The sequence below is a fragment of the Schistocerca americana genome, chromosome 2 (genome assembly GCF_021461395.2).
Source record: "Schistocerca americana isolate TAMUIC-IGC-003095 chromosome 2, iqSchAmer2.1, whole genome shotgun sequence".
NCBI lineage: Eukaryota > Metazoa > Arthropoda > Insecta > Orthoptera > Acrididae > Schistocerca > Schistocerca americana.
The window spans coordinates 751,406,637-751,427,598 of NC_060120.1; the positions used below are offsets into that span (position 1 = coordinate 751,406,637).

General features: G+C 40.1%; 1 protein-coding gene across 1 annotated transcript; it reads right to left on the reverse strand.

Moving 5' to 3' along the window:
- Positions 1 to 11,104: 11,104 nt before the first annotated feature.
- LOC124594745 (protein asteroid) lies at positions 11,105 to 19,185 on the reverse strand. The gene is made up of 2 exons (XM_047133123.1): positions 18,108 to 19,185; positions 11,105 to 12,972 (listed from the first exon to the last, which is right to left on the reverse strand). Exons 1-2 carry the CDS (start codon positions 18,921 to 18,923, stop codon positions 11,374 to 11,376), a joined length of 2,415 nt encoding a protein of 804 aa, XP_046989079.1. The 5' UTR covers positions 18,924 to 19,185; the 3' UTR covers positions 11,105 to 11,373.
- Positions 19,186 to 20,962: the final 1,777 nt, after the last annotated feature.

Below are 20,962 nucleotides of genomic sequence, written 5' to 3' on the forward strand. Positions count from 1 at the left end.
TTATATGATCATTGCATTTTAAATCACTCCTAAAGCGTATTCCCAGATGATTTATGGAATTAACTGCTTCCAGTTGCTGACCTGCTATATTGTAGCTAAATGATAAGGGATCTTTCTTGCTATGTATTTGCAGCACATTACACTTGTCTACATTGAGATTCAATTGCCATTCCCTGCACCATGCGTCAATTCGCTACAGATCCTCCTGCATTTCAGTACAATTTTCCATTGTTACAACCTCTCGATATACCACAGCATCATCCACAAAAAGCCTCAGTGCACTTCCGATGTCATCCACAGGGTCATTTATGTATATTGTGAATAGCAACAGTCCTACGACACTCCCCTGCGGCACACCTGAAATCACTCTTACTTCGGAAGACTTCTCTCCATTGAGAATGACATGCTGCGTTCTGTTATCTAGGAACTCTTCAATCCAATCACACAATTGGTCTGATAGTCCATATGCTCTTACTTTGCTCATTAAACGACTGTGGGGAACTGTATCGAACGCCTTGCAGAAGTCAAGAAACGCAGCATCTACCTGTGAACCCGTGTCTATGGCCCTCTGAGTCTCGTGGACGAATAGTGCGAGCTGGGTTTCACACGATTGTCTTTTTCGAAACCCATGCTGATTCCTACAGAGTAGATTTCTAGTCTCCAGAAAAGTCATTATACTCGAACACAATACGTGTTCCAAAATTCTACAACTGATCGACGTTAGAGATATAGGTATATAGTTCTGCACATCTGTTCGACGTCCCTTCTTAAAAACAGGGATGACTTTTCCAATCCTTTATAATGCTATGCTCTTCTGAAGACCTACAGTACACTGCTGCAAGAAGGGGGGCAAGTTCCTTCGAGTACTCTGTGTAAAATCGAACTGGTATCCCATCAGGTCCAGCGGCCTTTCCTCTTTTGAGCGATTTTAATTGTTTCTCTTTCCCTCTGTCGTCTATTTCGATATCTACCATTTTGTCATCTGTGCGGCAATCTAGAGAAGGAACTACAGTGCAGTCTTCCTCTGTATTTCGGCCTTTAGTCTGTCATCCTCTGTTTCAGTACCATTTTGGTCACAGAGTGTCTGGACATTTTGTTTTGATCCACCTATCGCTTTGACATAAGACCAAAATTTCTTAGGATTTTCTGCCAAGTCATTACATAGAACTTCACTTTCGAATTCATTGAACACCTCTCGCATAGCCCTCCTCACACTAAATTTCGCTTCGCGTAATTTTTGTTTGTCTGCAAGGCTTTGGCTATGTTTATGTTTGCTGTGAAGTTCCCTTTGCTTCCGCAGCAGTTTTCTAACTCGGTTGTTGTACCACGGTGGCTCTATTCCATTTCTTATGATACTCATTAACGCATATTGTACGATGGTTTTGAACTTTGTCCACTGATCCTCAACACTATCTGTATTTGAGACAAAACTTTTGTGTTGAGCCATCAGGTACTCTGAAATCTGCTTTTTGTCAATTTTGCTAAACAGAAAAATCTTCCTACCTTTTTTAATATTTCTATTTATGGCTGAAATCATCGCTGCAGTAACCGCTTTATGATCGCTGATTCCCTGTTCTGCGTTAACTGTTTCAAATAGTTTGGGTCACCAGAAGGTCTAATATGTTATCGCCACGAGTCGGTTCTCTGTTTAATTGCTCAAGGTAGCTTTCAGAAAAAGCACTTTAAAAAATTTCACTGGATTCTTTGCACCTACCACCCGTTATGAACGTTTGAGTCTCCCAGTCTATATCCGGCAAATTCAAATCTCCACCCACAACTATAACATGGTGGGGAAATCTACTCGAAATATTTTCCAAATTATCCTTCAGGTGCTCAGCCACAACAGCTGCTGAGCCAGGGGGCCTATAGAGACATCCAATTACCATGTCTGAGCCTGCTTTAACCGTGACCTTCACCCAAATTATTTCACATTTCAGATCTCCATCAATTTCCTTCGACACTATTGCTCTTCTTATTGCTATAAACACGCCTCCCCCTTCAATGCCCAGTCTGTCTCTGTGGTATACATTCCAATCTGAGTTCAGAATTTCATTACTGTTTACATCTGGTTTCAGCCAACTTTCTGTCCCTAGTACTATGTGGGCATTGTGACCGTTTATTAATGAGAGCAGTTCCGGGACCTTTCTATAGACGCTCCTGCAGTTTACTATTAGCACATTAATATAGTTATTCCCTGTTGCATTTTGCCTACGCCTACCTTGCCGCGCCTCAGGAGGCGTCTTGTGAGGCTTAGGGAGGGAATTCTCTAACCTAAAAAACCCACATGTGCACTCCACACATACTCCGCTACCCTTGTAGCAGCTTCCTGCGTGTAGAGCATGCCTGACCTATTCAGGGGGACCCTACATTTCTCCATCCGATAGCGGAGGTCAAGAAATTCTCACCCCAGATCTCCGCAGAATCATCTGAGCCTCTGCTTTAAGCCTTACACTCAGCTCCAAACCAGAGGACCGCGATTGGTTCTGGGAACGATACTACAAATAGATAGCTCAGATTCCACCCCGCGAGCGAGGCTTTCCGCCTTCACCAACTCCGCCAACCGCCTGTATGAACTGAGAATGACCTCTGAACCCAGACGGCAGGAGTCATTGGTGCCGACATGAGCAACAATTTGCAGCCGGGTGCACCCAGTGCTCTCTATCACCGCCAGCAGGGCCTCCTCCACATCTCGGATGAGGCCCCCTGGCAAGCAGACAGAGTGAACACTGGCCTTCTTCCCCGACCTTTCCGCTATTTCCCTAAGGGGCTCCATCACCCGCCTAACGTTGGAGCTCTGCACCGCTTCTGAAAAATAAGCAGGTGTTCCCAAATCCTGAAACTTCCAATCCTCCTCCATTAAAAAGGGTTAATATATGTGCTTAATCATTTAAAGGGGGGCTACACACTTTCAGTTTAACTACGCAGTTATCTGTTCAAGTCAGAATATGTACAGTTATTTGCATGGAAAGTGTATAGATAGCATTCCCATGTGTTTCTCGAAATTCTGGGGTGTTCACATTCATAAAGTGAGAGTGGGTAGCAGAAAAAGAAGAGTTGCAGCTTTTTGTGTGTCAGTTCTTTATAATTCTTTCCAAAATACAGAATGAAAGTTGCTTACTTTCTTCCTGGGGCATCATGAGTTGCTTCAGGCTTCATAAAGTTCTAAATGTATAAGAAGATTCTAGTAGCATTCTATAAAATCCAGCAATGCATCTTTTTTTTCCATGGAAGTAATAAAGGTAACACGTTGAGACAGATGGCCTACCTGAAAGACGCACTTAGCTCGGGTAATCATACTGATTATTGCTCAGATATGACATCACATGAGATAACTGAAGGTGTGTGGGCCCGTTAAGGACTTGGAAAGCATCACCTTACTAATAAAATTAAAAAAAAGTAGAAACTGGCATAACCACTCTTACCAAAAATTTTTGTGGAGAAAGTGAGGCATTAGACTTGCAAAAGAATTAATGATGGAAGAAGAATATTTTGCCACAGCTGATAATGGATATGACTAGAAACATTTTCAGTGCTGATGTAACTGGGATTCTCTAAAAATTTCCCTCAAAAACATTGGGCTATTCTGTTTTATGTGGAGGTGGGGGTTGACGTTACATGGACAAAATAAGCAAAGAAAGAATTATCGGACTGTGTCGATGACAGTGAAAAGTTGCCGGCATTACTAACAGGAAAAATTTAAAAACTTAAGAACAATACTGTCAACCGCAATTTTATGAGCAACACCTCGACAATTACTGAAATTTCTCGGGAATTTATGTGCAAGATGGAAGAAAGACCATTCTTGTTATTGAGAGATGCCATGCACATGCAAAGATAATGACATTCCTCTAGAATGTTGATGTTTCTTCCTTCCACAGTATAAGACACCTGCAGCTTCTAGGCCTAGGCATAATTCATCCTGTGAAAGCTAAATACAGAAAAAAGAAGAAGAAGAAGAAAAGACGGTGGCAGCTATGGTGGTGCTGCTGTAAGAAACTATTTTTTTTCCTAATTTGCTGTAGCCAAGTTGGTTCCAGCCAGCATCAACCAGCTAGAGTGAGAACTCTAGGCAGTGTGTTCTGCTGGAAGGAAAAAGCAAGCTATGTTTCTTGATTGTTTCCATGTTTGTTGACACCTAACACGTAGACTGCCTTATTTTATTTTGCTGAATTTACCAGTTGGATTACTCTCTTCTATTTATACACTGCTGACCATTTAAACTGTCATGAAGATATGCTACAAACATCAGACTGATATCCATTTTGTCGCAATAGCACAAAGTAAGCATAAGTAATGCCACCTAATTCTGTATGAACTACATACTGAGGTGACATATTTCATGGGATACCTCATAATATCACATTGTACTTCCTTTTTTCCAGCGAAGTGCAGCAACTTGACATGATACGAACTTAACAAATCTTCGGAAGACCCCCGCAGAGATATTAGGCCATTCTGCTTCTACAGCCATCCATGATTACGAAGCGTTGCCAGTGCAGGATTTTGTGCACGAACTAACCTCTCAATTATGCCCCAATACGTTCAATGGGATTCATATTTGGTGATCCGGGCAGCCAAATTATTTGCTTGAAATGTCCAGAATCTCCTTCAGACTAATTGTGAACAATTGTGGCCTTGTGACATGTTGGCATTGTCACCCATAATGATTCCATCATTGTTTGAGAACACGAAGTCCATGAATGGCCGAAAATAACCATTTCCCATCAATGATCAGTTCAGCTGAACCAGAGGATCCAGTCCATGTAAACACATACCACACTATTATGGTGCCACCACCAGCTTACACAGTGCCATCTTGACAGTCTGGGCCCCAAGGGTTTGTTAGGTCTTCACCAGAGTTGTCTATGGTCCAACCAATATGGTTACGAGCCCAGGGAGGCGCTGTAAGCTAAGTCATACATCCCACATTGATTACTGCAGTTATTTCATGCAGTGTTGCTTGTTTGTTAGCACTGACAACTCTACACAAACACTACTGCTTTCGATTATTAATTGAAGGCCACTGGCCACGGTGTAGTTGCGGTGAGAGCTAATACCTGAAATCTGGTGTTCTCGGTACATTCCTAACAATGTGGAACTTGGAACATTGAATTCCCCTCCATGAAACATGGACCTTGTCGTTGGTGGAGCAGATTGCATGACTCAGTGATACAGATAGCTGTAGTGTAGGTGCAACTGCAATGCAAGGGTATCTGTTGAGAGGTCAGACAAATGTGTGGTTCCTGAAGAGGGGCAGCAGCCTTTTCAGTAGTTGCAGCGGCAACAGCCTGGATGATTGACTGAGCTGGCTTTGTAACATCAACCAAAATAACCTTGCTGTGCTGGTACTGTGAACAGCTGAAAGCAAGGGTAAACTACAACTGTAATTTTTCCCGAGGGCATCCAGCTAGGATAAATGATGATGGTGTCCTCTTGGGTAAAATATTCCAGAGGTAAAATAGTGCCCCATTCAGATCTCCGGGCAGGTTCTACTCAGGAGGATGTCTTTATAGGAGAAACAAAACTGGCATTCTACAGATCGGAGTGTGGAATGTCAGATCCATTAATAGGAAGGTTAGAAAATTTTGGGAAATCGATAGGTTAATGTTAAATATAGTGGGAATTAGTGAAGTTCGGTGCCAGGAGGAACACGACTTCTGATCAGGTGAATAGACGGTTATAAATAAAAAATCAAATAACGATAATGCAGGAGCGGGTTTCATATTGAATAAGAAAATAGGAACACGGATAAGCTACTAAGAACTGCGTAGTGAACACATTATTTTAGCCAAGATAGTACAAGTTTATATGCCAACTAACTCCACGGGTGATGAAGAGACTGAAGAAATGTATGATGTGATAAAAGAAATTATTTAGATAGTGAAGGGAGACAAAAATTTAGTAGTCATGGGGGACTGGAACGTGACTGTAGGAAAAGGGAGAGAAAGGAAGGTAATAGGTGAATATGGATTGGGGATAAGGAATGAAATGGGAAGCTGCCTGGAACAACTTGCACGGAGAATAACTTAATCATAGCTAACACTTGATTCAAGAATCATGAAAGAAGGTTGTATACATGGAAGAGGACTGATTACATAATGGTAAGACAGAGATTTAGGAACCAGGTTTTAAATTGTAAGACATTTCCAGGGGGTGATGTGGACTCTGACCATAATTTATTGGTCATAAACTGCAGACTGAAACTGCAGAAAGGTAAGAATTTAAGGAGGTGGGGCCTGGATAAACTGAAATAACCAGAGGTTATTGAGAGTTTCAGAGAAGAGTATTAGGGTACAATTGACAAGAACAGGGGAAAAAATACAGTAAAAGAAGAGATATGAAATAGTGAAGGCAGTAGAGGATCACGTAGGTAAAAAGGTGGCTAGTAGAAGTTCTTGGCTAACAGAAAAGATATTGAATTTAATTGATGAAAGGAGAAAATATAAAAACGTAGTAAATGAAGCAGATGAAAAGGAATACAAATGTCTCAAAAATGAGATTGACAGGAAGTGCAAAATGGATAAGCAGGGATAGCTAGAGGACAAATGTAAGGATGTAGAAGCATGTATCACTAGGATTAAGATAGATACTGCCTGCATGAATATTAAAGAGACCTTTGGAGAAAAGAGAACCACCTGTATGAATATCACAAGCTCAGATGGAAAACCCATCCTAAGCAATGAAGAGAAAGCAGAAAGGTGGAAGGGGTATACAGAGGGTCTATACAAGGGTGATATACTTGAGGGCCATACTATGGAAACAGAAGAGGATCCAGATGAAGATCAAATGGGAGATATGATACTGTGTGAAGAATTTGGCAGAGCACTAAAAGACTTAAGCTGAAACAAGGCCTCAGGAGTAGACAATGTTCCAGCAGAACCACTGATAACCTTGGGAGAGCCAGCCATATCAAAACTCTTCCATCTGGTGAACAAAATGTATGAGGCAGGCGAAATACCCTCAGACTTAAAGAAAAATGTAATAATTCCAATCCCAAAGAAAGCAGGTGTTGACTGGTGCAAAAATTACCAAACTATCAGTTTAATAAGTCGCAGTGCAAAATATTAACACAAATTCTTTACAGACGAATGGAAACACTGGTAGAGGCCAACCTTGGGGAGGATCAGTTTGGATTCTGTAGAAATGTTGTAACACGCAAAGAAATACTGACCCTTCAACTTATCTTAGAAGACAGGCTAAGGAATGGCAAACCTACGGTTCTAGCATTTGTAGCCTTAGAGAAAGCTTTTGACAATGTTGACTGGAATACTCTCTTTCAAATTCTGAAGGTGGCAGGGGTGAAATACAGGGAGTGAAAGGCTGTTTACAATTTGTACAGAAACCAGATGGCAGTAAGAGTGGAGGGGCATGAAAGGGAAGCAGTGGTTGAGAAGGCAGTGAGACATGGTTGCAGCCTATCCCTGATGTTATTCAATCTGTATATTCAGCAAGCAGTAAAGGAAACAAAAGAAAAATTTGGAGTGTGAATTAAAATCCATGGAGAAGAAATACAACCTTTGAGGTTTGCCGAAGACATTGTAATTCTGTCAGAGACGGCAAAGGAACTGGAAGAGCAGCTGAACAGAATGGACAGTGTCTTGAAAGGAGGATATAAGATGAACACCAACAAACACAAAATGAGTATAATGGAATGTAGTCAAATTAAATCAGGCGATGCTGAGGGTATTAGATTAGGAAATGGGACACTTAAAGTAGTAAATGAGTTTTGCTATTTGGGGAGCAAAATAAGTGATGACAGTCGGAGTAGAGAGGATATAAAATGTAGACTGGCAATGGCATGGAAAGCGTTTCTGAAGAAGAGAAATTTGTTAACATCGAGTATAGATTTAAGTGTCAGAAAGTCTTTTCAGAAAGTATTTATATGGAGTGAAGCCATGTATGGAAGTGAAACATGTATGATAAACAGTCTAGACAAGAAGAGAATAGAAGCTTTCGAAATGTGGTGCTTCATAAGAATGCTGAAGATTAGATGGGTAAATCACATAACTAATAAAGTGCAACTGAATAGAATTGGAGAGAAGGGGAATTTGTGGCACAAGTACAAGTTGACTAGAAGAAGGGATCGGTTGATAGGACACATTCTGAAGCATCAAGGGATCACCAATTTAGTACTGGAGGGAAGTCTGGAGGGAAAAAGTCTTAGATGAGACCAAGAGATGAATACGCTAAGCAGATTCGGAAGAATGTAGGCTGCGGTAGTTATTCAGAGATGAAGAGGGTTGCGCAGGATAGAGTAGCATGGAGAGCTGCATCAAACCAGTCTCTGGACTGAAGACCACAACAACATTGATTTCTGAAATGGGATGTCCCATGCATCATGCTTCAACTAACATTCCATGTTCCAGGTATGTTCATTCCTGTCATGCGGTCACAATCCCATCAGAAATATTTTCACGTGATTCACCTGGGTGCAAATGACAGCTCCACCAATTCATTACCCTTTTACACCCTATGTATGTGATGGTAACATCATCTGCATAAGTGAAGATTTGAATATTTGTTGTTCACGAGAATATTCTACATCTACATCTACATTGATACTCCGCAAGCCACCCAACGGTGTGTGGCGGAGGGCACTTTACGTGCCACTGTCATTACCTCCCTTTCCTGTTCCAGTCGCGTATGGTTCGCGGGAAGAACGACTGTCTGAAAGCCTCCGTGCGCGCTCTAATCTCTCTAATTTTACATTCGTGATCTCCTCGGGAAGTATAAGTAGGGGGAAGCAATATATTCGATACCTCATCCATTGTGTTACATCATGGTAAAAAGGAAAAAAATATTTATTGGCACGTGTCAAACTTTGACAGCGGCGAGATCTTGGCCTACGGAGATTATGGAACGTCATTCCACAGTACTGATGCTTGCATTCGTCATGCTAATATGGAATGAATGCGTTCAGGAGGCCATACTCAGCGCCATTCAAGACCTCCAGTGCCCTGCACAACTAGCACCCAAGCAGACATACATATTGTTCATTCAGTCATGCAGAATGGTACAGTCACATTACTTACACTGAATCAGAAAATGGGCTTGTTTGCAGCAAAACAAGTATTCACATAAACAATGTGTTGACATCTAGAGCACCAGGCACTGTCAGCATGGTGACTATCGTTGTTATTTCCCTTGGTGCTGCAGCAGAGAGAAGTGTTTCAACAGTGGTGCCCTTGATGACAACACAGGAGTGTTACCACATCGTATATTCAGAGGGGTCTTGGTTCTGAGTACAGAGTCACAATGGACACACCTGTGTGTGGAGGCTCTGAGGAGACTGTTTACTGTCAGATAGCATTTGTCATCATCCAACAGGTCCAGCACCTCGCATGATGGTATGAAGTGCCACTGGTTACCCATGATCACTTGTAACTTAATCAGGACAGCAGACATTACATTTCTGTTGTGTAAGACTAATGTCTATACCCTGCCTTCTAGGTCTCTGTCACATTACCTTTCAGTGGGATAACCCTGAGACCACAAGTTGACCATACAGTCCTAAACTATCCTGAATACAGAGAGTGTTCGGCTGTTGTCTTAGTCAGCATGTTCTCCAGACCTCGCCCACTGAAAACTTCTGATCAAGAGTTGCTGAGAGATTGCAGTGACATCAGCCATGGTCCTGAGAAGCATAGAATGATGTAGCAGCATATGTCTTCAAAGTTCAATTCGACTCGATGGCCAGACTGGCTAAAGCCACTGTTGCTGCTAAAGGTGGCAACTACGTGTACTAAATTTTTCATTCTCCAAACCTGCAAATCGTCTAAAAATTTAATCCTGTACTCTTGCTACCTTACTGTATTCACAGAATAGATAAAATTTTGTTGTTTGCCGTCATTCCTGGTGTTGCAATTTCAGTGATCAGCAGTGTATTGTACCGTGTAATATTAAACTGCTTTTGCATGTACTACACTGATGAAAAAGTCCACAGCAATTTTTGTCTGCATTAAAAAATTTTACTTGACACAAGCAGCAGACAGAGTTAAATCACTAATATGTTCTCCACTGTTGTGCAAATGGTCTTGCAGTGGTAACACCAGTTCCCATCAGATCACCGAAGTTAAACACTGTTGGGCTTGGCTAGCAGTCAGAAGTGTGACCATAAAGGTCTGCTGAGCACTGTTGGTAAGCGGAGTGCACTCAGTCCTTGGCGTCAATTGAGGAGCTGCTCGATTGAGAGGTAGCAGCTCCAGTCATGAAAAATGACAGCCGCTAGAAGAGCGGTGTGCTAACCACATGCCCCTCCGTATCAGCATACAATGACACGGTGATTGGTTGGCACAGATGTGCCTTCCAAGGCCTGTTCAGACAGAGTTTAGTTTGAGTTCTTCAGTGTTAGCTAGTGTACTGGTTAATTTCTCAGCTCCATGAGAACTGATTTCAAGTTGAAGTTATCAAGTTTGAAAGGCCTGTTCATTACTGGATGAAAAGTTTGAGAAAGACTAAACGAAGAGATCATCAAAGTTAGCGAGATCAAAAGAACCTCAATCCAAATCAAGTTTTTCAAAATCTGATTTCATCAATGATAGCAAAGATCCAATGTGCATGATTGTTATGTAGCAGTAGTTACCACAGCCGTTTGCCATTTTCTTTATTCATGGCTACAAGATAGGCAATTCAGTTTCCATTCACTATGCTCTCAGCACAAAAGAGTACCTACAGAGAGGTCAGTAATCTACATTTACACACTCTCTCTCTCTCTCTCTCTCTCTCTCTCTCTCTCTCTCTCTCTCTCTCTGTGTGTGTGTGTGTGTGTGTGTGTGTGTGTGTGTGTGTGTGTGTGTCATCAGATGCTACCATCAAAGTGTGTTTGTAGGGTAGTTTTGTTGTGGCCTAGTCATTTCTTTTAAGTTGATGTAGAAACATAACAAATCATTGGATGGTGTATAAGAAGAGGTGCATCAATCATAACCCACTGACTTTAGTAGGATTCATTCAAAACATTTTCTAACACCATACAAAACCTATGGACTTGGGTATCAACGTATGATGTTCAGGCATTAAAAAAAAAGGTACTGCAGTACGCTACAAATGTGAATATGCTCAGTTTGACTGAATCAAGTGTCTTGTATGACATGATTTTCATCAGTAACAAGATTTAGGTCATGATTTATTTACATCATATATGGTATGACAAAAATAGATACCTATAGGACATATATGTTTCATTATGAATGTGGTATTATGGTCTTTGTATGTAAAGCACCATTCATCATAGGACAGAATACTGGGACACCACTGTTACAGACTTTCCATAACTGCATATTTGTTACCACTGCATCAATTGCACACTTACTACAAACAACATAATAATATTCTGGTCTGTGCAATATTTCAATATTTTTGAAAAGAAACCTTCCTTCACCTGTCACCTGTTCCCAGAATACTGAATCTGTTGTTCAAATCACTGAAAGCACTTTCGGCAATTTGGCTTCCCGAAGAACCACCATTGTCATCATCAGTATCATCTACTACTTTCATGTGTGCTCCTTTTTTCTTTTTCTTATGTCTGCGACGTTTCAGAGATGGAAGTAATGGTAGCATTTCAAATACTGCCTCAATCACACTTTTGTACAAAACCAGTACAGACTCAGCTTTTTGCAAAAGGTGACATACATATCCCATTACATCTGACCGTTTTTGAAAATTCATGTACATATTGTATACCAGAGTCCCTGAATAAAATTTTGCAGGTAGGATCTGTGGAAATGGAAAACTGAGTAAAGCATTTAAATGTCTCAAATGCATAAGACAGCTTTGGAATTGAGCAAAGGCGTGAACAGTTGTAACTGAATAAAGGCGAGCATTTGACTTCATGTGCTCATTAATTTGGTGGAAAGGCAAAATAATATTAGCTAATAATATACTGTCTTCTTTCCTGATGACATGCAGCATTTTATTTGGTTCGCTGAGAGCATCTGAAGATTGAAGAAATTCCCCAAATAAAAAATCATCACTTTCTGAAGAACTTTTTTCAACTTCACTCGATTTCACTTTTTTGAGCACACCTGACAAAGATTTTTTTGATTTATAGTACCCTGGTACCTTGCTAACTATATTTAAAACAACTGCACTGAAAATGAGTGCATGTATATGACAAGAGTTAAGCACAGGTTGCGTAGTATGGCTGAACCAATACTTCAACGCAATTGCAAACAATCTCCATTCTGGACACAATTTCTGTATTATATTTTCAGTTTTGTCTTTAATGCCCATTGTATCTAACAATATATATTGCCTCTCAGTCAAAGGAAGTTGTGGAAGATTAAGCAAGGAAGGAAATTCTTTTACTCTTGATGTTTTGCACAAAGAACTTAAACAATACTTCTGTAACTGTCCACGAGGGCTTCTGGAATAGTAGCTCAAAGTGCTCGGTTTTCCAGACATCAGAAGGCCAAATATTATTTGAATAATAGGTATGCTAATGTCCTGTGAAAAAACAAGAGAGTAGTCTTCAACCTGAGGTGACATAAAATATAACTTTTGTGTCAACATATCGTGAAAGCTAGTTGGCATATTTCCTTTTCTGAAGCTGTTTTTAAACCACTCGGGGAGAGAGAGAACAATATTTTCTTCAGCAGTTTTCACACATGTAGATTTCTCATCTGTCTCTGATTTACTGCCGCCCTCTGACTCAGAGTTAGTGCATTTTTCTTCATCACTGTTACTGCCGGGTTCTTCACAATCATTGTCACTGCAAGTGTTTTCACTTCCACTGTCACTGCAAATATTGTCAATTGTATTACAACCCATTTCTTCACCAGGGGTATAGTCACTATGAAGTGAGTCAGTTTCTTGTAACTGTTCTTCTTGAACAACCCTCTTCTCCACAAATACTAAGGCAGGCTGCAACGGCAATCCCAGAGCTGAATGTATTTCTGTTGGATGATATCCTGAAGCTATCTTCATTATTTGTCTTTCAACAGACTCCCGAGATGGCTTCTTCAGGTGCCCAAGAACCTAGAAATGAATATGAATAATACAAAGTTATATGTGAAAACTGATAGTCCAGTATTTTAATCTTCACAGTAAAGCTAATAATGTCCTGAAAAATTACAATGCATCTGAACCTGGATCTTTTTATTTAGAGTTTACTATTGCAGCCACAAGCCAAGTTTTGTAATTCCATCACAGCCACAAGCACACAGAAGTAAATTTGCATACTGCAAACATTTATGTCACAAAGCAAACACATTCCAATTAATTGTGCTACCATCTAGCAAAGAGGTGATGAAGTTCCACAATATGATATAAGTACATTAAAAAAAAGCATGCATATGCATACTTAATTAAAGTTCCTTGTGATTTCCTCAGTTGTCTGACAACAGAAAATATCAAATCATACATATTTTTCCATTGAAATGTATAGATTTTGAATGGTATTTGGATTTGTTGATGTTGCACCATTTACAAATTAAAATAAATTTCACAAATTATTAGTGTTATTATCTGTCTTGCAGGTTCAACTCTGAATATTTAGCTGGTAATACTGAAGTATTGCGCAACACTTCCCCGATCAGTTTAGTTATGTATTTACCATAAGAACCCTTTTATTGGATTAATAACCATATCTAATACCTGTCGAGCCTCAATTGCATCTTGTTCCAAAATGTACTTAATCAATACAAAGGTTTCAGCAGCAGCAGGAGCAGAAGAAGAAGAAGGAGAAATAATTCATATATATGTGCGGATGGATGTGTGTGTGTGTGTGTGTGTGTGTGTGTGTGTGTGTGCGAGTGTATACCTGTCCTTTTTTCCCCCTAAGGTAAGTCAAATTAAATCGGGTGATGCTGAGGGGATTAGATTAGGAAATGAGACACTTAAAGTAGTAAAGGAGTTTTGCTATTTAGGGAGTAAAATAACTGACGATGGTCGAAGTAGAGAGGATATAAAATGTAGACTGGAAATGGCAAGGAAATCGTTTCTGAAGAAGAGAAATTTGTTAACATCGAGTATAGATTTAAGTGTCAGGAAGTCGTTTCTGAAAGTATTTGTATGGAGTGTAGCCATGTATGGAAGTGAAACATGGACGATAACCAGTTTGGACAAGAAGAGAATAGAAGCTTTCGAAATGTGGTGCTACAGAAGAATGCTGAAGATAAGGTGGGTAGATCACGTAACTAATGAGGAGGTATTGAATAGGATTGGGGAGAAGAGAAGTTTGTGGCACAACTTGACTAGAAGAAGGGATCGGTTGGTAGGACATGTTTTGAGGCATCAAGGGATCACAAATTTAGCATTGGAGGGCAGCGTGGAGGGTAAAAATCGTAGAGGGAGACCAAGAGATCAATACACTAAGCAGATTCAGAAGGATGTAGGTTGCAGTAGGTACTGGGAGATGAAGAAGCTTGCACAGGATAGAGTAGCATGGAGAGCTGCATCAAACCAGTCTCAGGACTGAAGACCACAACAACAACAACAACAAGGTAAGTCTCTCCGTTCCCGGGACTGGAATGACTCCTTACCCTCTCCCTTAAAACCCACATACTTTCGTCTTTCCCTCTCCTTCCCTCTTTCCTGAGGAAGCAACTGTTGGTTGTGAAAGCTTGAATTTTGTGTGTATGTTTGTGTTTGTTTGTGTGTCTATCAACCTGCCAGCACTTTCGTTTGGTAAGTCACATTGTCTTTGCTTTTAGATATATTTTTCCCACGTGGAATGTTTCCCTATATGACTTTTCAGAATTAATTTTTCTATTATGTCTGAGATTCCTTTAATACCTGTAATATTTTTTCCCTTCATTTTCTGGTCTGTAATAAAGAGATGAATACACTAAGCAGATTCAGAAGGATGTAGGTTGCAGTAGGTACTGGGAGATGAAGAAGCGAAGAAGCTTACACAGGATATAGTAGCATGGAGAGCTGCATCAAACCAGTCTCTGGACTGAAGACCACCACCACCACCACCACCACCACCACCACAACAACAACAACAATAAAACCTGCCCCAATGTTTATTCTACATACTCCAGTCACATTAATGTAACCATCACTAATGTGTACAATAACCACTCACAGACAGCAGGTGGCAGCAGTAGCAGTGGAGAGTATAATATACGTCAGGGGAACACAGAAAACAATGCAGTCGCGGTTGTAATGCAAAGCAGAGCGATTTATCTAACATCTAAAGAGCATGATCGTTGGCTATCAGCCCGAGGGTGGAAGCATTTTCTGAAACAGCTAAGTTTGTAAACCGTTTGTGTGCTGCCATAATTAAAGTATACCGTGCATGGCAAAATGGTGCTATCCAAAACTACTGCTGAGGCAACTGTGGTGCAGCATGGGCCGTAGATGATGGTGACTGCAGCGAATTGTACATGCAAACAGATTTGCAACTGTTGAGCAACTGACTGCCCAGATGAATAAAAGGGCTACCAACAGTGTCTCCTCAATGACTGTTCAGTTAATACTGCCCCGTGCAGATCTCCGCAGCAGGTGCCTGGTTCAAGTCTCCATCCTGACTGCTGCTGATCATTGGTGACAAAAGCTGGAATTTGCACACCAATAACACGACTGCAGGTCCACTGAGTGGTGACAGGTGGCCTTTCCAGATGAATCATGATTTATGCTACATCGGTGTGAAACATCTGAAAGCTGAAACCCTGCAACAATCACTGGAAGGCTCCAGGCTGGAGGAGGGAGTGTTGTCACCTGGGGGGGGGGGGGGGGGGGGGGGTTGTGGCATTCCCTGGATATCTCATTACTCTGGAAGTCACAATGGCTCAACACATGTATGCACCTACCTTTGGAAACCATCCTGCAGTTTCTTTGCACTCAGCATGATGGCAACTACCAATAAGACAATGCAATGCGTCACTCAATTCACAGTATACATGTGTGGTTCGAATAGCAGGGTGAGTTTATTGTACTCCCCTGTCCATCAAACTCCGGATTTAAAACCAATCAAGAATCTGAGAGACCACCTTGACTGGGCTGTTTGCACCTTTGATCCTCAGCCAAGAAACCTAGCACAACTGGCCACAGCACTTGAGTCACATGGCTTCTGGAACCTCATTGCCCCTCTTCCTGCATGTCCGTGCTGCAACAGGTGGTTATCCAGGCCTTTAAGAGGTAGTAATGTGACTAGAGTGTATTTGGTTTTTCTGTGCTCTTCTGAAATCCATATAACGCCTCATTTGATTCTATTTTAATTCTTCATCCAGTTCCACTAACCTATTTTCAATCCTAATGTTCTGCAACTAATTATTTCAAAATAAAAAGCTGTGGAAACAAGTGGGCTTCTAATGTCTGTTTTATTTTGCTTACATCCACATTGTGTGCATCAAGAGGCAAGCGCAAAAATATCTAGGCGTACCTATTCAATCCTCTACTCCCACTGCAGTTTTATCTGTACTGATGTGCAGAAATCTGAGGAACTAGCATGTGCCAGAACGGCCTCAATTAACCATACCGATCTTACAGCTGCTTGCCATGACCCAAAAAGTGTGTAGACATGCACAATGCTAAGCTCTGGTAGAGCTATGCTCACAGGAGTCTCATTCCATATATGAGGGCTTGTACATCTCAAAGCATGTGACTAGTTCACATGTTGATTGTGTGTCAGCAATGACTTTGTGTCAATATTTTCATGTAGCAGGTAGTCAGGCATTGTGTCATCCTTAATATATTTAGTTCAGAGGGAAGCATATTTTGATTCACCATGCTGTCTACAATGTGGGTGGACTGTCCGTATATGCTGGTTGACATGAACATTCGGAAAGACACACCCAACTTAATTTTGTTTATAATAACTTTGTGACTGACATGTTTATGGTAGGTAATGGAGCTGAGCTGCTGGTTGGTACACACCACACCACATGTTCCTGAGATAAGAAACTCATGTGGGGAAAAAAGTACCTCATTTGGCCTACCTCACCTTCAACCCCCCCCCCCCCCCTCTGCTTTCCCTCCTTGGAAACTGTTTCTCCCAGAAAAGGCATTGCACTGCTTGTGCTTGCAGAACAGACAACATCAAGCATGTGGAAACCACCATAACTGGCTGGTACCCAACCCCTCAACTCAGAGAAATATCAAATACAAAGTTATTGTAATTAAAGTTTATAGTGTCTGAGCAATTTGACTTACTAGAATCTGTGGAATACAATTACAATATGTAGCAACAAATGCCTCATGAGCATCATAGAATATAATTTATAACTGAATTCACCTTCAAATAAATGGAAATAATTAAGCAGGCCAGGGTGACGTTGTGTGTAAGAAACTACATGCTTTCGTAGAAAACACTGACTTTTGTTCATTTCCAAACAGAATAGATAGCAATATGCTAGAACTGCAGCAATTCTTGGGGACTAAAACACAGGGCACAACGTATCAACTTAAAACCTTCAGCAGCCATCTCTGTGACATTAACCTCTATACAGACATACGTGAATCTAAGTTGGGTGTTTCACTAACAACCAAATGGAAACATTGAACAGAGGAATGTTGTGATCAAGAAAACAATGAAATGTACTACATTTTTATTTCTTTTTTAATTTATTTTTACAACTGGAGAGAGCATAGAAGTTAAAATTTTAAAAAAAGTTTCAATTTGTGACAGCTCAAAATTGCTCTAATAAACTGATAGTACCAGCATTGCCATATACAGCACAAATAACAAAAAAAGTTTCTCAGCTACAGAATGTATTCGTTTACATACCACATATGAACGATTCTAATCTCCTAATAAGTAGGCCTTATTACCAAATATCTGTCACTGATTTCAGAATCTACCCTTGTGTCTCCACTTTGATCTGTGTTAATGTCTTTCTTTGTGTTCTAAGTAGTTTCATAAAAATTTGTTTCAGCTTAAATATTTGTTATTACAGTCTACTCCATTATAACAGACATGTTACAGTTGGTGAATTACTTTTGTGAAAACAAATGTACTCAGCAGGATTTTGAAAAATACTTAAGTACCAATAGTCTGTTCCCTGTGGTTAGATGTAAAAACAACAGCAAAAGGAGCAAAACCGAATAAATTAAACTTGAAAACTCTGTACCAAATTTGTGTTTGTAGTTATAGATTTTCAGCTGGTCCTACTATATGTTTTGATTTTATATTAATGTTGTTACAAATGAATAAGGAATGTGTATACCTTGTTGCGAGCTGTCTCTGGAGTTTCCTTACGTAGCCACTGAAGCAGTCCACAAATTCTTTTCTGGGTCTCACTCATAGTTTTGTTTTTGGGTAATTTCAGTTGGCTGAAGAAGTTGCTGAAAGTACTTCTTTTAATATAATCATTACCAAGCAGTGTAGCTAACAGTGGTAACATTTCTTTTTCTAGCCCCCCAAATGAATTTAGGAAATTCTCAATCCTGTACAATTTACAGTTAATAAAGTACATGTTTTCATTCACTGAACATTTAATGGGTTCCATCTGCAATGTTGAGAATGGTATGTAAGGCACATCATAAACATAAAAGTCTGAATCATAACTCAGTACGGGGCATCCTAAATTTCTGGCCAATGCTGCTATTTCATCATCGGCTTCAAAATCACACTGAACAAATGGGATGTCTAAATGCAGTAATGCGTCTTTAAACACTTCTTTCATCATAAGAGGGAAGAATTTTATGCTCGACTGTGTTCGCGGTGTAACGTTCTTGGCTATATGGTAGCGGCTTCTTAACCTAGATTTCGCAGTATTTAGTTTCCGTGGCTCATATCCGCCGTCGAGAACAACTAATGGAGAAATATTGCATACCCGCAGAAGCTTAAAAAAATCCTTCACAGACTTTTCATATTCGTCATAATCCCCACCGAAGGCACTGTTGCATTTAGAAAACCAACTATACAGGTGAGACGCTATATTGTTCCCGTCGATAACTAAGTGGCTGTTGTGTAGTTCGTATGATTCCAAGTACTTGTCGGCATTACTTTGTATATAAGTAGTAAGCCCTCGGATCCCCATTTCTTTAAATAACAAAATATTCTCCCAAAGAAATTGGTACACGTATTTAAAAACTCACAGTATCGACCAAACTACGAACAACATATTCGTAAGAGTGCTGAAATCATCTATATCTACAGGCTACACCATTTCACAATGCCTAAAGAAAAATTCACCGCTGTCCCCATTTTCAGTCTTGGAATATATCAATACAATTATAAAACGTAACACCACAGGATTAAATGAATGTCTCCTCAACAAACTGCATAGCATACAACGAAAACACCCATCAGTTTTGTTATAGCTTATGCTAATCATACAACGTGACAACAAACTACTGCCGATTAGGCCGGTATTACACTATCAAATTTCTTTGTCAAAGATTTGATCAAAGATGTGATCCAATATTCCGTCCAATATATTTGACAAAGATCTTTGACGTAGCGCTACAAGGGGTATTACAACTGTCATCAAAGTTTTCGTCAAAGTTCAAGATGGCTGACAACAACTTGTTATTAACCGCAGCAGTTCTACGTACTCCAATTGCATTGTGTGCACATGCGGAAAAGAAGTGGGGGGAGAAAATGGAACCATACATACGAGGTTGACAGTCTTAAAAGTCCTGGGATTACAACTTGATAATAAATTCAGTTGGGAGGAGCACACCACAGAACTGCAGAAACGCCTTAACAAATCTGTATTTGCAATTCGAGTGTTAGCAGACATAGGCAACATAAAAATGAAAAAGCTTGCATACTTTCATTCCATAATGTCATATGGGATAATATTTTGGGGTAAATCTTGAAGTCAAACAAAAGTTTTCAAGGTCCAAAAGCGTGTAATACGTATTATTTGTGGAGTAAATTCACGGACCTCCTGCAGAAACCTCTTCAAAGAACTGGGTACTTCAGATTCTTGCATTGGTACTGGGGGAAAATAAGAAAGAAAATGAAACTGTTGGCGGGCCAGAAGTACAGTGAGACTGTCGTTTGGACGTACGAGATTTGCAGGTTAGCTTTTTTTGTTTTGTATTTCATGCCTAGATACTTCCGTAGAGATATTGTTGCATGTGGATCATTATATGTAATGATTATTACAATACATGCAACGATATGTTTGTACAGTTATCTAGGCATGAGAAACAAACAAAAAAAAAACTATAACTCTCGTAGACCCAAATGACAATCTCACTATACTTCGGGCTCGCAGGTTAACTGCTGCCTCTCAGTATATTTACTTCTTAATAAAATTTGTCGTAAATAATATATCTCTTTTTCCAACAAACAACTCAGTTCATACATACAATACCAGGAACAAAAATGATCTGCACAAGGACTTAAAAACACTTACTTTAGTTCAAAAAGGGGTCCACTACTCAGGAACACTCATCTTCAATAATTTGCCAGGAAACATAAAAAATTTAGTTAGAAATAAAGATCAGTTTAAAAGGAGCCTGAAAGACTTACTACTGACCAACTCCTTCTACTCCATTGGCGAAATTTTTAATAGAAACAAATGATGTATTTATTCATACTATTAGTATTTTTATTTCAGCTTAAAAAAATCGACATGTTCCACATCCACGAGGATCTCCTCAGCACGGATCTATGGAACGAAAAACTAATCTAATCTGGGTGAAGCCATGGGTTTTACGACGACACGATAAAAGCATTCAACTGAACTTGTTACGTGAGCTTACAGTGGAAGACGTCAAGTCGTACATCAATTACTTAAGAATGGATGAGCATACATTTCTGTATGTGCTCAATGAAGTGTATCCTCATATCACAAAGCACAATTTTCACTTAAGAACTGCTACATCTTCAGAAGACAGGCTCACTATAACACTCCGATTTCTTGCTACAGGAGAGGGTTATGTTATGTTAGGTTAGGTTAGGTCAGGTTAGGTCTCCAATCTTCTTAATCTATTTTTTATTCAGGGTGCCTCACGTTGTAAAGCGCCTCATAAGCTTCAGACATCTCTATTAATTCTGTAGTTGTCGGCACACACCAATTGTATTTATCGGCAATGGTTATAAAAACACTACAGACGACAGAAC